Here is a 15730-nt window from a genome sequence, read left to right as displayed (position 1 = left end):
ACAGCCAGGTTTCTGGCGCTCCGGTTCGGCACCGGGATCTCGAGAGCGAAGTTAACCAAGGCATGGAAGTTTTATTATCGATTGAATACTTGAATGAGTTAACTATCTAACGAGCAGCTATGGACAGGTGATACAGACTCAAAGACTATACAGCGAATGTCAAACAATATCTCAATTGCCTGCCCAGGGCCACCACAAGATTACTGGTCGTGTACGGAGCATGGAGGAGCAGTTGCCAATAGAAACAAAGAAAAAGCGAATCATCAGAGACGACGAGGTTCAAAGTCAAACAGGCGAGAAGTCTCTGGCTGCACCGTGGTACAGCTAAAAATCTCCGATACCGGTCTGCGAATCAAAAACAGCTTATTCTATTCTTGATGCTGCCGTGCCTTCACACTTTCTTCGCCGTATTCTCAATCTTTCGCTGCAGCGCTTGTTTATTCTTCTCGCATCTCCTGGAGAATTTCTTCGTGGCGATATCGCCCAATACCAGTTCGTTTTCTTCCAATTGGCGCAAAATACCCTGACGAAGGTCATTCAAGCCCTTTTTGACTGGCCGCAACTTTCCCAGAAATGTATTTAAACTCTTTTTGTGCATCTCTTCCAACTGATCAAGTATTCTGTCACCCCCTTTCTTATACACGTCGACGACATTCAGAATGGCCGCCTCTTCATTCATCAAATGTCGGACCAGGCGCTATAAACCATTGCAGTTAGCATCTTTCATAGATATCAGGAAAACACGATTTCGTGGTAAGATTACATTACTGGTATCCAACAAGATATCTAGCGTGGCTTTTTGTGTTGCCCGTAGCGCCTTTTGCCATTCCTGCGTAGCATCGCCACTGATACCCTCCGACGAGGTCGTGGTCCAACTTGAGGACACAGCCTCGGAGGAACCGACGTTCTCAGTTTTAGTTTCAGCCTGGGAATTACCTGATGCATCAACACCATCGCTACTAGCCCTTGGAATATGTCGGTTGTTGTTGCGACCTCGCGATGAGGGTGCTTTCGATATCCTGGTGCTTCTGCGGACTTTGTTTACATTTCGAGATGTATTAACAACTCCTTTAAGTTTCTTTATGACAGTCGAGGGCTCTTTCGGTTTTCCTTTGGCTCTTGTATTTAGCTTTGGGTTGCGATTTGTGGTTTCCGGTACCCCAGATATGGCGTGACGTTTATTTAAGGTTGATTCTGGTGGGTTCAGAGAAGAAGAAGAATCATTCGAAATGTTGTGGCTTGCGATACCCGTGCTGTCTTCCTCAAACCCGCCCTCTAAACGCTCGCTCTCTACATCATTCGTTACTTTTCCGGCGGCATTACCGCGAATCCCTGGTGATGGCGCGCCGGGTTTCTCTTTGTGTTTTTCTTGATCTTGTTGTGCACATCCAAGCTGAACACCATTGACTCGGGATCTTCTGGAAATTTGACGGGGGCGAGGACTTCCATTTTCGTCGACAGTCTTGATCTGAGAATCCAATGGCCCTTTCATGGTATGCCCCACAGTGACCGTGTCTTCGGATAGGTCGTTGATAGAAGTGCTGTTTACAATCATGTTACCCTGGAGTTCTTCACAGTCACTACTGATCATGATCACGCTATGAACTGCCGAGGCGGTATAATCACCATGGGCGGATGCGTTAAGACTTCCACTTCTTTGCCCCGAAGAGCCGTCGATTGAATCCGCATTCGGGGCGGAAGTTGCTATTTCTATGTCTGCATCGCTCACTTGGCTTTGATTCTGCATTTGCACTTTTGATAAACGGTTGTTCGTGTTACGAGCATGTTTAAGCTCTCGGTGTGCTTCTGTCTCCAACGTCTGAGGCTGCATTGGGCTTGCTCGATTGCAGTCCTGGTCCTCAGCATCGTTCTGGATATTTTGAATATCTCCCGTGGTATCAGTATTCTGTCCTTTTGCATTCTGCTTTGCAATGAACAGGGAAACATTTCGAGAAATCTGAGAGGATTCTAGCGTCTTGTTTATCTGCGGACGTTTTTTAATACTCTCCGCCTCACAGCTATTATTGTTCCCTTGGATGGTCACGTTATCGTTCGGCTTGTGGTCCACCTCAACACCAGCAGTTTTTATAGCTGTCGCAAGCTTATTACCCGAGGCTTGGCCGTTGCTATAATCTTCCTTCAGGCGCTTATTTGCAGGCATATCGGCTTCGATACTATCTTCATGTGACATTAGAGAACCGTCGCTCGCGACGGATTTGCGCTTTCTGCTCGGTGTTGACGATGTACGACAGTTGTCTCTCCCATCATTGGGGTTTTCTGGCCATGTAGGCTGCACCTGCACTTCATTATGCGGGCGTGTGCTTTCTTCACTGAATGGCATTGGCTGCATATGACCTTCGGGAAGGGAACTGGCGAGTTCCAGCGTTATGTCTTTGCTGGAATTACTGTCAGCTGGAAGTTTAAGTTCTCCTTCCTGCTGTCGTGAGGTCGGTGGCTGATTGTGTGATTTCTCGGGATTGTCATTTATGCCCATTCTATCTATTTCCATCGCATCGGTGTCAGGAGCTATTCTTGGCCTCTCTGGAGCACTTGATTCAATGGGATCATCCAAGTCGTACGGTAAATTTTCCATCTTTGTTGCGTGGGCCAGCTTTTCCGCTGCCTTACTAGCTGCTGATCTTTTTTGGCGGGCTGATGCGAGTGTCTTGGTGACCTGTCGCTTTTCCCGGTTTATTGCACGCTTTCGCGGAGCCGGATTGACCTCGGGGGCTTTTGGACTTAATGGCAGCGTGGGCAGGACGTCATTCTTTGAACCGGGGGTTGCTGGTAGTGGGTTTTTAGGCTTGGCCGTACGTGAAGTGATCTTCTGCTTCTTTATCGCGGTGGGTCTCTCCTCGTCGTTCTCTGTACGAAGATCCTGATCCCAGTCCACCATGGTCATAGGTTTGTCAACTGAGCCATTGATCTTGTGGTGGGGACGTTTCAAGCGAGAGCCATTGCCAGCTGAAGCCGTTCCACTCGGCACAACCGGTTGGCCCGTTGCGGCTGCCACTGCCGGCACGTTGATGGGGGTTTTCTGCATGCTGTCGGCCTGTAGGTGCTGCGTGCTGCTGCTCGCATGGCTTTCACAGCACTGCGAGCCGACGAGCTGCTGCTGGTGACGTTGAAGGTCCCGCCTTGCCGAATCGAGTAAGTCGCTCCCCCACCCCTCCGCAGAGCCGCACTCGACCTGCACCTGGGCATCGCGACGCTCGCTCTGATTCCCATCTCCGTCGCTTGGAGAGGCGGCGGACGCTGTAGCTGGCTCGTGGTTTGCGTCTCTTGCGGGATGACCACGCCCGTTCTGTACGGCAGCCTCAGAACTAAGAGAGCCATACCCGCTCTCTGTAGTATTGGTTGTCTGCTTCGTTGTATCCGTTTTATCTGCTCTATTGGCTCTTGATGTTGCTTGAGTGCTACTTTTCGACTGTGTTGAGCTGTTATCTGATGAAACGAGCTCAATTGCTGCCGATGATGCTGCGTGCCGGTTTCGCTCCGTGCTATCTTTTGCCTCTTTGATCTTGGCTGGAGCCCGAGCAGGAGACTCGCCAATGCCCTCGTCGGGCCCAGGGACATCGATTGCGGCGGATATAGCTTGCCGTTGGCATTTGGGTACCTGATCTTTCGTGGCTTTGGCTTGGTTTTGAGTGTTAGCATTACCACCGACGCTAGAACCGGATGGTTCTTGTGACATTTCTTGAGAGGCGTGAGGGACGACGACTCCATCTAAGGCGTCGAGAATCCCCAGTGCGGTGCGAGACTTTTCGAACGTTACATAAACCACGTCTGTCGTTACGGGCAATCCACTTGTGACATAGTGTGTACCCTCAACCATGTCGATATGGAGGCATGAGTCCGCAACTTCCACGCTGATATCTTCAATGAAATTTCTTGGGATATCGACGATTTGGAGGCGACCTTGGCTTAGAATAAAAAAGCTGATGGTCTCCAAATCGGTCGCGATTGTGAGAGGATGGTCGTCGGAACTGATGCTGAGGTCGGATGTTTCCAGTAATGCAACGGGCTTGATTTTTGCCGCACCGAAAAGGTGGCTGGTTGCTTGAGGATTGCTGGCAACGTTTGTCTTGTCGATCATGGATAACAGTTTGATGAAGCTTTTCATCCACGCCGCGTCGATTGCGGCTCCACGGATAAGCCACGAAAAGAATATGTGATCAGTGTCCTGTGGCCAAAAGGAAGATGGATCGGGATCGGCCAGCATGAGCTGCTGAATTATCATTGCGGAAATAAGCCTTAGGTCATAACTAATCTCGCTCATCAGGACCATGGCCCCGAGATTTCTGGACACGCGAATGGAGAGTGTTAGGAAGTATGGTCAGAACCAACGTGCAGGGTGGGTTCTTACCTTAGATGTCTTCCGAACGAGAGCACAAACTTAGTATTGTCGGTGGAGTGTTTGAGCAGCTCAAGAATGTATTGCCCGCTCTGGTTAGCATCAGTATCAGCTATGAAAGACGGAAAGATGCCCTCGGAGAGAGGGCGGGTTCTTTTTACCCATCGCCGTGCAACCATTGGGTGATCTTTGATGAAGGTTCCAAAAAGACTGCGGCAGGATTTGCGTCCCAGGATCGACTTTCTTTGGCGTGCCGAGACCATGATCCCGGGGTCGATTGGATTTTGTGTCAGTGCAGTGAGCTCTGTCATCGACTCCTGTTCACATGTGTTACTATTATGCTCCTCTGCTTGTCAATGTGAATATCCAGTGGATTACTTACCAGCAAAAGATAGAATCCCCTCTCCCTGGCCATGCAAGGGCTTGCTCTAAGGAGAATATGAATCACACAATGAAGCGACGCGACGTCTAGCCTAAAGCAATTTTCGTAATTATCACCATCAAACAGAGAGATCAGCTCCGGCAGATGGGTTGAATCCATTCTTCTGGAGGAGTCTGTGAAGACTTTGATCATTTCGATGGAGATCCTGGGGTGAAAACCGCAAATTTAGCATTTAGAGAAGTAGATATTTGCCAATCAAGAACTAACATCAAAAGCTGATCCTTTCTTATCGTCTTAATAGTTGTCTTTAGCTCATCGATAAGCTGGAGCATATAGTTTTCTGGGTAGGCACTCCGCCCTGAAGGGCTGGATGAAGCCATGATCAAACGCTCGTACAACTTTGATACTTTAAAAGAAAAAAAGGTTGGCGGGAATGGTATCAAATTTGAATCTATCTCACAACCATGAGAAGGAGAAGAGAAGCAGAAGATAAGCAGGAGACAGAGAGGAGAGGATAGGAGAGGAGAGCGACAAGAGCAACAAAGGCATAGCTATCACGTGGGGCAAGGAAAAGGTCATAATACGGGTTTTGTCTATTATCTACAGCATATTATTGACAAGTAACTTGCCATACAGGAGGGGTGCGCGTGTTGTTTTGAGTCATTCTTCTCAAAAGAAGCCCGAAGCAACACATCGAGGCTGGGACAATAGGAACAATGCCCCGTCAGGGGGCGGAAAAAAAAAAAAAAAAAAAAAAAAAAAAAAAGGAGGGAGGAACACATTAGCGTCCTAAGGCATAGCCTACTCCAGATAAAGTTTTTATATAATATTGTGTAGAGCCCCGTTTCATCAACAGTGCTAAAGAACCTTTTCCTGGCAGATGCTGGTTGAACTCTCGAAGACGCAACTGCACACATTCATGGTAAAATGGACTATTTAGTCACAATCCCGAGCAGCTACCAACTGGAGCACACGTTGGGGGTGTATAGTCTTGAGTTTCGCTGATCGAAGCATCGAAACTCCCAGTAGAATCTGCAATCTGACGGAGGTTCACCAGGCAGAAAACACAGCGTAGCAGAAGGGACTTTTTTCAGCTGGGAGAGTTCGGCCCCGGAACTCCCCGTTTATTTCTCCGCTGAAAGGATAAGAAACGGCAGTTGAAGGGAGCTCGACTACATATTAACTATGTAGCTAAGGATGGCCGTCCGCTGGATGCTGTCATGGTGGAAGTCTCAATCAACTTTCTCTCGGCAGACCTTCCAGGGACCAGGAACGAGGTGAGGTTGGAGGTTGGTCAGTTTTTGAGTTTGTCCACCCGGGAGGCGGCGTCCGGCGCTCTTTTGGCCTCCGAACCGGCATCAGAGTTGCGCCGAGACGGACGGCCCAGCAAGGGCTGACCAGACTCTGAGGCCGGGAGCAAGTACGCTCGTATTATTAATTCACAGATCCGAGAGAATTGCTTACAAAGAGTCTCTTTCCTGGAGGGTTGTCTTGCCTTGGGAGGGATATATAGTACGTGATTCAGCCGGGCGGTCCATGAGCTGTCGACTGTGAAAGAGTTGGTTCACAAGTACTTACCCTCCGTGGCTAGTTCTTTCTTGTCAGTTGAGTTCAGCGGATCAAGATGCCACCAACTAATGCCGAAAAGGTCCCCAGCGAAGCGCAATCGAGCGTCTTTTTCAACACCCAGGCAACTCTCCGAGAAGAGACCTCGACCACATTGCCATGGCAGTTTTTCCAGAAAAAAGAGTCCGTGCCGCAGACCACTGCCCCTATCCCACAGATATCCGTTGAACGACAGCGTGCCGCTGCTCACGACCATGCGCTCAATGTTGGAGCCCCGCTTGAAGAGCAGCGGCAAGGAAAGGAGCCTCTCAAGGCGAAGACTGTCCTGTATCTTGCCTATGGGTCGAACATGAGCTCCAAGACCTTCCGGAACACCCGCAAGATCGTGCCCATATCGCAGCTCAATGTCTGTGTGCCGGATCTCACGCTCACTTTTGATCTGCCGGGAGTCCCGTACTTCGAACCGTGTTTTGCCGCGACCCAGTATCGAGACCCTGTCACCGGCGAACCAAAGTATCCCAATGGCCATTTCACACATCAGGTTGACGGGCGAGACAATGACGAGGCCGACGACGACGAGAGAGGAGCGTTGCTGCGATCCGACGACTCCGCTCTTGACGACACCAACGTCTGGCGCAAACCGCTCGTCGGCGTGGTCTACGAAGTCACGCTTTCGGACTACGCCCGGATCATAGCCACGGAAGGCGGAGGCTCGTCGTACATCGACGTCGTGGTGGACTGCTACCCGTTTCCCGCCGACTTCAATCCCTCTGACCCCGTCCCCAACCATCCTTCAACGATCCCCTTTCGCGCACACACGCTCCTCGCCCCGGCCCGGGATACTGCCAACGCCTGCGGCAAGACGGGGAGTAACAATGGCAACTCTCATCTGGTCCGTCACCCCACGTATGCCCAGCCTTCTCCACGCTATATGTCCCTCCTCGTCACCGGCGCGAAGGAGCATAACCTGCCCGACTCTTACCGCACATATCTCTCCTCTCTCCACGCATATCGCATCACCTCACGCCGGCAGCGTCTGGGCCAAGTATTGTTGTGTCTGCTCTGGGTGCCGTCATTGCTCCTTGTCATGACTCTTGCTAGGATACTGGCTGATAACAGGGGAAGGGCACCCGGGTGGCTGGCCAAGCTGCAGAGGGGCCTGTTTGGGAGTATCTGGTGGACGTATGATGTGATTTTTAGGAAGGTGTTTGGTGATGGGGAGAGGACTGCTGGGACGTAGTATACAGATGAAAGAGGTGGCTAGATTGAGCACGTTCAAGCTATACGGAGTATGGGAGAGTTGTAAATTTACGGTGGAAAGCCATACCAACCCTTTGTGATACCTACTATAGACTAATTTTTTTTTGTGTACTTTTGCAGCGCTAGACTTGGATAGAGTGTGATACAATATAACTTGCGCCAGAGCTTTTACGGTAGCTTCCAACTAAATACCATATATTCTATTCTTTGCTTTTTGCATTGGCGGTGCTGCTTCGCGCCTCCATTGGCGCATTAGCACACCTTGCATTTATCACACCAGTCTTTGAGCGGAGAATAATTCTAAGAATCATACCGTCACGCCACTGTTCAAACAGCATCCAGCGCCAGAGAGCTGAGCATGGCAAGCCAAAGACAAAACATGGGAAACAAATGAAACGTAATACATTGGGAGTCAAGACAGGGTAAGATAATCTCAATGACATCAGAGTGAAAACGAGGACAACAAAGATCTTTATAATTACACAGATTCCAAAATCCAACAGTCTACTAAACCCCTCACACATACACATACCTGCTTCCCTCGTTTTCCTTTTGGTGTCTAAAACTGGCTAGGAACATGTTTTCTTCAAAAAGGACCTGTGGATATGCTTGAACAAAAGGAGGAGTATACGAAAAACGGAGAACATAACTGTGGTGTCAGTACTCCCTCACGCTTCTCCTCCCCACTGATGTACAGCCGTCTGGTATTTTTTTTCCTTCTTTTTTAATCGATTGTGTTTATCTCTTCTTGCCAACAGGGGGAGAGTAGACGATCTGTCTTGTCTTGATTGGTGCCCACTTGTATCGCTTGACCCAGACGCTGACGGCGAACAAAGCTCCAGCAATCACGAGAGTCTTGATACCCATCTTCTTTCGGTCATCCATCTCGGGTTCGGCGGCCCAGTTGAGGAATTCAGTCACATCCTTTGCCATTTGGGAGGTCGTGGCGGGGGTTCCATCTTCATACTCGACGACACCATCGAAGAGGACACGAGCCATAGCAATACCTGATAAGATATCATTAGCTTACATTATCAAACAGGCGCGGTATACCGCAGACTGAACAGGAAATGCGACGGTTCCGTACCAGTTCCAGGGAAGTAAGGGTTGAAGTTCAATCCCTCTTGGACAGTAGCTCCGGCTGGTGGCTCATCAGGGTATCCAGTAAGCAAGTTGAAGATGTAGTCGCAACCACCGTGTCGGCCCTTGACGATCAAGCTGAGATCCGGGGGCAAGGCACCATTATTCGCAGCGCGAGCAGCCTCGTCATTCTTGTAGGGTGCAGGGATGTAGTCGGATAGTTTTCCAGGGCGCTTCTCGATCTCGCCCTGGTCGTTGGGCTCGGTATCGTACTCGTTCTCCTCAGCCATGGCCTTCATCTCGTCGACAGTGTGAATGGTGCCGACGAACGCACGCCATGGGACACGGGTGAGCGAGTGGCACTGTGCGCAAACTTCACGGTATACTTGGAAACCACGTCGGAGTCTGCAAAACCATCCCGACGACATCAGCCGAGGATGTTCCAAACGAAAGACCGATGAAGGGGAAGTGAATATACTCACGCGGCATGGTCGAATGTCCGGTAGAACTTGGTATGTTCCCAAGGGTAGGCAGCGGGATGCAAACTGAGTCCGTGTCAGCCGAAACGGGAAAATAAAAAAAATAAAAATTCCATGATATATAATGTATCGGGACCCCTTGTGATCGGTAGTCGCGCTGGCAGGCAAAGTTGAAGGTCACACTCACCCCTCCTCAGCTGGGGTCATAGCAAGCAGTTCGGGTCCATAGAGATGGTAATACCACGCCGCAGCTCCAATTGTGGCCGCGGTGGCAGCGGAAGCGGTCAGAGTCAGGTAGAACGGAGATTCGGAAGCAGCGCTGGCTTTTGAGGATGAGGACCGCTAAGGAGAGAGTTAGCCGACGCCAAAGCACCAGAATGGCATGCCGCGGGATCCTGTGAGCGAGCGAAGGGCCAATGGCACGGCATGGACTGGGACGAACGCACCGTGGTCGTTTGCCGGAAGGATTGTCGTGCGAATGCCTTGGAGGGCACGCTTCGCAAGACCGACCTGGCCAACATTGTGTGTGTGTGTGTATATGTGTGGGGAGTGAGTGAGAAAGGAGAAGACCCCGCAGCACCGATGAAGAATTGGGCCTGGACGGCGAAGGAGGTGGGAGGGGAGGGGGAGCGTGGAGGTGGATGTGACAGCGAATTCCGCTGAGCGAAGAAGATGTTGTTTGAAAGACTGAATTGAAGTTCTGCTCGTTTTGGGGCGGAAGAAGGAGGCGCTGCGATTGGTGCTTGGCGCGGGTTAACAACATGCCGCCGCTGATTGGCTGGCGGCGCTCGGCAAAACTCGCGACGACGACGAGGTGAAAGCGACGAGAGAGAGGGAGTACGGAGTAATGATAACGGAGTAGAGGGATGGCAGTATATGGTAGGGGGAAAAGATAAGTCTACGGAGTGGTAGTAACTGATCCCACAGTAAAGAAATGGGTTGGTGTTGGTGATTGTCTAAACTACTCCGTACATTCCACGACGCTCTGCCGTCTGCTGCCCTTCCTGCGCCGCTTGCCGGATCCGCAGCTCCTCCTCGACTCCCTGCTCCAGCGCATCCACGGCCTCGTCGACGCTGCAGCACGCACCCGTGGTGTACAGGACCAACGACAGGGCTGGGATTCTTCTCAGCGTACGGCCACTCAGCCCCTGCGTCGGATGAGTTTTGGCGCTCTTCATATAAAGCATGGAAATGAAAGAAAGGGTGGGAGGTTGTACATATACATACCACGCTAGCCTCTGCAATGTTCTCAAGGCGCTTTGGGATCGATCGCGAGAACAGGCGGTACCACAGAGCCATCTCGTACCTCGGGATGCCCAGAGCCTCCGCTGGTCGAGTCATGTACTCCAAACCCGGGCCTGGACTCCCTGTATCGCGCTGCACTACCTCGAAGGTTGCCCCCTCGATCAACCCGCATTGACTGAGGTTCTCCAGACAGCTCCGGAATATCTCGTATACCCCTCTCACGGACGGCAACGGGACGAATTGCTTGATGTCCACTCGGTCTAAAAACGCAGAGTCCTATGGTTCCTCCCAAGGTAAGAATCTGGCTCATAGAGCTTTGGGGGGTTGCGAAAGTTCTCACCAGGGCGTTGATGAGATTGCTGGTACAGAGCACGAGGACGTTCGGATGCTGCCTCAGCCGATCTAGTGCGGTAAGCAGGGAATTTACGGCCCGCATGGCGTCTGGCGGGTCGTTTCCCTTGAGAGATTGCTCCCTGTTGGCCGTTATCGTCTCTACTTCATCGATGAAAACGCACATCAGGATTTCTGGCTCCTCCTTGAGAAGCGTCTCAACATTTTCGAACATCTTTGCGACGAGCTTGCCGCTCTCGCTGAAGTACTTGCTGCTCAGCGAGATTGCATTGATTTCCACAAGCTTGCTTTGTGGAAACTGTTTTCCCAGGCGGATGGCTAGTTTTTGCGCCAGTGCTCGGCTGATCCATTGTTAGCCGGGAGATATAGCCGTACAGACACCACGGGTCGATATCCACACTTGCCATAAACTTGTTTTCCCGGTTCCCGGAGGCCCATAGAGGAGGATTAGTCGATTCCAGTTGATTGTCCATGTGTTGAGTTTCCGCCACGGCAAAGAAACTAGGCTATTAGTTCATGATAGCCGCGAGGAATGATACGGGACACGTACTCATCCGACCTGCTACTCGGAGGAGATTTGAGTGTATTGGAACGTCAAAGAGGAGCCTGGGGAGCCGGTTAACCACTTCAAATCTCACAGATTCCATTCGCGTCAACGTACGATTCCCAGAGCCCGTCCAGTTCTTCGTTTGGCAAGGAAATGATGCGGGCCTGGAGTGCCTCCTCGTCCGATGCCGGGTCTGTGGCTCCCTGCGTTTGGGACGACGACTCGAGGCATGAGGGTTGAAGCTGGTATGCCTGGACATCGAGATTCACCTCGGACAGATGGTACGCTCCGCCTTCCTTGATCAGACCCGTACATTCGACTACTCTCACTGCTTCGAGATATTCCGCGTAGGCGCTGTTGAAACTGTCTACTTTCTAGTTAGGGTTTCTGGGGCATCTTTCATAGCGAGAGCAAAGTTTTATACCGAATGAGATGATTTCCTGGCCTAAAGACAGGACGGCGAAGTTCTCGATTAGCCATGCTCTCATTTCATCGCGAATCTGGCTGCCTCTGTTAGATCTACCTCAGGACGTCAAGGACCAAGCTGCTCACGATGTCCGTTCGAACAATAACATGGTCCGCCGCTGCTTTGACCCGAACCTCGACGTGAAGAACGGAATTACGACTCTGTTCGGATGGCAAACATGCTTCCATGATCGGGTTTGTATTCATGCGTCGATAGCATGAGGTTAAAAAGGCGAGAAGAAGGGCATGGAGAGGGGTAGACCTGAGCTCAGTTCATTCAACACAAGATTACCCAGGTGACCGTCACTACCAGCGTCGATTGCTGATATGCAATTCGGATTATATCCCATGACTTTAATCCATATTTAAACATTTGTCTTACTTCAGTCTACAAGTCGCTAGCCGGAATCCTAGTTACATATTGTGACAAGCACTCTACGGAGTAGAGGTCCCAGTAGTCATTATAACCGTTAGGGTAATTAGTTATTCCCTATCCCAGTGCAGCTAGATGAAGCATCTCCCAACGTGATGAATTGGATGATACAAAGTTTCTTCCGAACGTTGGATTTCAAAGCCGCGCCGCTAATTCGGTTGCATGGCTGATTCATGGCGTCTGTCAAAAGACCTTCCTGTTCGCCAAAACTTTCCCCCTTGCTGCGCACACCACACTAACTTCCCCAGGAGCTTCGAACCCTGGGCCACCAGTTACGGATCACCATAACACCTCCATAACTACAGCTTTTGATCCGACCAAGGGAGAACAGTCATTTGGTTAGCGAATCGTCCCAATAAGAGGACGAATTGCTTGGAATTTGTCGTAAACGACATGCGTTGCGTCTGATCAAATAACGGAATCGCAGCGGGGCCTGCCTGAATAGATCGATCCATGATGACCTCACCGCGTTGTTATAAGCCGTCTTCCATAAAGCCGTGATCTGCTTCTCGTCCGTGACATCCCATCCCAGCACGATGGCGTCGCGCCCCAGGTCTCAGGGGCCCTCGAAAACCCCCCGGAGAGACGTTTTGGCGTCCCTGAAGCTGGCACATATTGAAATTTTGAAGCCCATCTTACCGGCAGGTAGCCAGCTCCTCCTCCTCATCTATGGATAATCTAGGCAGAATGACCGCCGCTAACTTGTTAAAAGAATTGATGGATACCATCCTAGACTATCTTGCTCCGACCGATCTGATCCGAGTAGCGAGGACGTCAAGACGCATGCAGGAGATGGTCTATGATGATACGAGATGGGTCCGATTACTCAAACAGATGGGCTGCTGGAATGAAGTAGAAGCCAGAAAACACGCCGAGGAGGATAACCCGCAGGCTAATGGACGACCCAGAAGTTCGATCATCAAAGGCCAGACGGCAAAGTACGGCCAAGTACCTTCCATAACCATAGATTCAAAGCCTCCCGATACTTCTGGTGGTGACTCCAATGGTTTTGATGCTGTCCAGTTTACTGGCCCAGCGCGGATCGAACAGAAACCGAAGGCCGATGCTCTGAACATACTGACTTCAGTGAGATCTGTACGGGGAAAAGCTAGGGAAGAATACGGCAAAGTCCATGCTGTCCTCTTCCCCTTCTACAAAGATATCATTAAATCGCAAGAAACTACCGACTGTCTTGTGTTCAAAACATACCACGAGCCCGAGCAACAGGCGCAATTGTTATCCCAACTGATATCGTTTGCCAAGAGTGACAGAGCTGTTGGCTGGGAAGAGCGAAACCGGCAACTTTCTAATGTGGTGGCCGATTTTGAAACAGCTGCGCTCCGCGAATTTAGAAATGGTTATGAGACCGGAGATGTTGACGGGCTGATGCAGAGATACGCCCACGTGTTGGTGACTCTTAATGGCGGTCATGCCGCTATCGAGCTCTTTATCCATCACAACAATATCATGACACAAAAGCCCGATTTTGGAAACCCAATGGACTGCCTCAAGACAGGTGCTGTCTCCTTAGAGCATACTCAAGCTTTCCTTACTCGCCTCCGGGTGGCGGTGAATGAGGAAATATCTATCATAGATCGATGCTTTTCGAATTGTTCTGGAATAACCACGCCATTCTTAGCGAAGGTCAGCAAAGGTATCTTATCTCCCTATTTTAGCGCGCTGTTTGATGAGGTTCATGCCCGGAATCCAAATTCTTACCTCCAAGCTGTTTCTGGGACTTATGTGCAATCTCGGAATTTCGTCCGTGGTTTAAATAAAATTAAAGATCCCGCGGAAGATTTCGATGAAGCTACTAATAAGATGGTCATGGAAATTTTCGAGCCGCATGTTGAATTATACCTCGCGGAGGAGCTGGATTTATTTCGAAAACATTCGGAAGATATCGTTTCCGACTGGGATAGACAACTGTCTGAACAGGCCGCGTCGACCGAGTCATTCTACATGTCAAATATCAATAGACAGGCGGATAAAAAAGACTTTCTAACGTCATTTAAGAAGGTCCTCATGGCTCCCGTGAACATATTCCCAGGATTTTCGAAGTCCGGCACGGAAAAAGCGGATAATCTCAACAAGTCAACGGAGAGCCTTGGATCTATGGTAACCTCTCATTCCAATAGGTCTTCTACAATTGTCGTTCCAGTCACAATCCCACAGGCACCCACTGAAGCTCCTACAACCGAGTTGGCCGCGAAAGCCGCCATTATGAACGCGAAACTGGAGGGTATCCGAACACTATTCAGTATCGAAGTAGCCCTTAATCTGGTACATGCGGCAAAATCCAGCCTTGAAAGGGCATCCCAGTTCGTTAAAATACAGGGGGAACTGGGAAAGGCGGCACGAAGTCAATGCGAAGCGATATTTGTGTCTCTGCTACAAATACTCGGTCATCAGCACGTCATAGCTGGCTTTGACAAAGCCGTTGGCCATCTCTCCGCTTATGACCCTAGACAACATAATGCGAAGGAGAAAACAGGGGTTGAGCCGCTTGTCACATTTCTCGAGCTTGTCAACGTTGGTGATTTGATTTTGCAAATGGTGGATGTCTTCTACGAGCAAGAGTTGATTGGAGCGAGGTTGACCGATCGAAATGACTTCCTTAACCCGGCAGTCAAGGAAAAGAAGCGTTTTGAACAGCTCCTCGACGAGCGTGTTGCCGCCGGTCTGAATAAAGGAATTAATGCTCTCATGGACGAAGTGGAATATATACTTGCGACCAAGCAAACAGCGTTGGATTTTAATCCCGAATCGGCTGATCCTAACAGTCAAACCGTTGATATTGGCCCCAGCGATGCTGCGAAATCTATCGTTCAAATAGTCTCTTCTCACACGCAAATGTTAGTTGGCAGTACGGACAAGAGCATGCTGGATGTATTTAACCAAGAAGTTGGGCTTCGCCTTTTCGGGGCGTTATGCAAGCATCTTAAACGTCAGCGAATTAGCGTGATGGGTTCTATCAAGCTAATCAGGTGAGGCTCAATCACAATTCTTCTGAAGATAGATCTTCGGCTACTTCTAACAGGGGAAATAGTGATATGAACCACTACTTCACATTTATCCAGTCCATGAAAAACGACGAATTACTGCTTTACTTTACAGCCCTGAGAGAACTCTCGCAGGTATACTTGATCGATCCTTCGGACTCGAAAGAAATGGCTACCATCATAGCAGATGTAGACCGATTCAAAGGCATTCTACGTGCAGAGGAAGTATACGAGTTTGCCGAGAGAAGGGCAGATTGGTATCAGGTGAAAAGGGACGTTGAAAGGGCTATGTTTGGCATTGGATGCATAGTAATGTAACCAGTTGTTTAGGCACAGTTTGATTCCTATTTCCAACCTCCATACCGTCGGCGACCGGAAGCACACCTGCAGCGGTGTAGGGGGTTCGTTATCCTCAACATGTAGCCCTGCTTAAACCCATATGATGTGGCTCTGCTGCATGGGATATATTAAAAGGCGGGGCGATGCTAGTAATTGAGGATTTCTTGTATGTATGTACATACATATATACATAGCCATCTATCCTACTCGTACAGCGTCACATCTTT

General features: G+C 50.0%; 5 protein-coding genes across 5 annotated transcripts; 2 read left to right on the top strand and 3 right to left on the bottom strand.

The window, feature by feature from the left end:
- Positions 1–77: 77 nt before the first annotated feature.
- Positions 78–5116, bottom strand: CIMG_09978 (uncharacterized protein; the record flags this gene model as incomplete). The annotated part of the gene is made up of 6 exons (XM_001238955.2): positions 78–697; positions 764–4301; positions 4367–4446; positions 4516–4671; positions 4737–4941; positions 5004–5116. The coding sequence occupies 6 exons, from the start codon at positions 5114–5116 to the stop codon at positions 392–394; spliced, it is 4398 nt and encodes a 1465-aa protein (XP_001238956.2). The 3' UTR covers positions 78–391.
- Positions 5117–6192: 1076 nt separating this feature from the next.
- Positions 6193–7774, top strand: CIMG_09977 (uncharacterized protein). Its single transcript, XM_001238954.2, has 2 exons — positions 6193–6336; positions 6385–7774. Exon 2 carries the CDS (start codon positions 6652–6654, stop codon positions 7540–7542), a length of 891 nt encoding a protein of 296 aa, XP_001238955.2. The 5' UTR covers positions 6193–6336; positions 6385–6651; the 3' UTR covers positions 7543–7774.
- On the bottom strand, positions 7741–9774 carry CIMG_09976 (cytochrome c1, heme protein, mitochondrial). The gene is made up of 5 exons (XM_001238953.2): positions 9568–9774; positions 9309–9463; positions 9125–9187; positions 8650–9047; positions 7741–8569 (listed from the first exon to the last, which is right to left on the bottom strand). The coding sequence occupies exons 1-5, from the start codon at positions 9640–9642 to the stop codon at positions 8301–8303; spliced, it is 960 nt and encodes a 319-aa protein (XP_001238954.1). The 5' UTR covers positions 9643–9774; the 3' UTR covers positions 7741–8300.
- Positions 9775–10077: 303 nt separating this feature from the next.
- Positions 10078–11918, bottom strand: CIMG_09975 (pachytene checkpoint component Pch2; the record flags this gene model as incomplete). Its single annotated transcript, XM_001238952.2, has 8 exons — positions 10078–10269; positions 10349–10642; positions 10707–11058; positions 11116–11218; positions 11268–11323; positions 11379–11631; positions 11689–11764; positions 11817–11918. The coding sequence occupies 8 exons, from the start codon at positions 11916–11918 to the stop codon at positions 10078–10080; spliced, it is 1428 nt and encodes a 475-aa protein (XP_001238953.2).
- Positions 11919–12698: 780 nt separating this feature from the next.
- On the top strand, positions 12699–15704 carry CIMG_12473 (secretion pathway protein Sls2/Rcy1; the record flags this gene model as incomplete). The annotated part of the gene is made up of 3 exons (XM_012358372.1): positions 12699–12807; positions 12875–15149; positions 15212–15704. The coding sequence occupies 3 exons, from the start codon at positions 12699–12701 to the stop codon at positions 15480–15482; spliced, it is 2655 nt and encodes an 884-aa protein (XP_012213795.1). The 3' UTR covers positions 15483–15704.
- Between the last annotated feature and the right edge of the window lie 26 nt (positions 15705–15730).

The sequence above is a fragment of the Coccidioides immitis genome, assembly GCF_000149335.2.
Source record: "Coccidioides immitis RS genomic scaffold supercont3.5, whole genome shotgun sequence".
NCBI lineage: Eukaryota > Fungi > Ascomycota > Eurotiomycetes > Onygenales > Onygenaceae > Coccidioides > Coccidioides immitis.
This window is presented reverse-complemented; position numbering and strand designations above follow the sequence as displayed.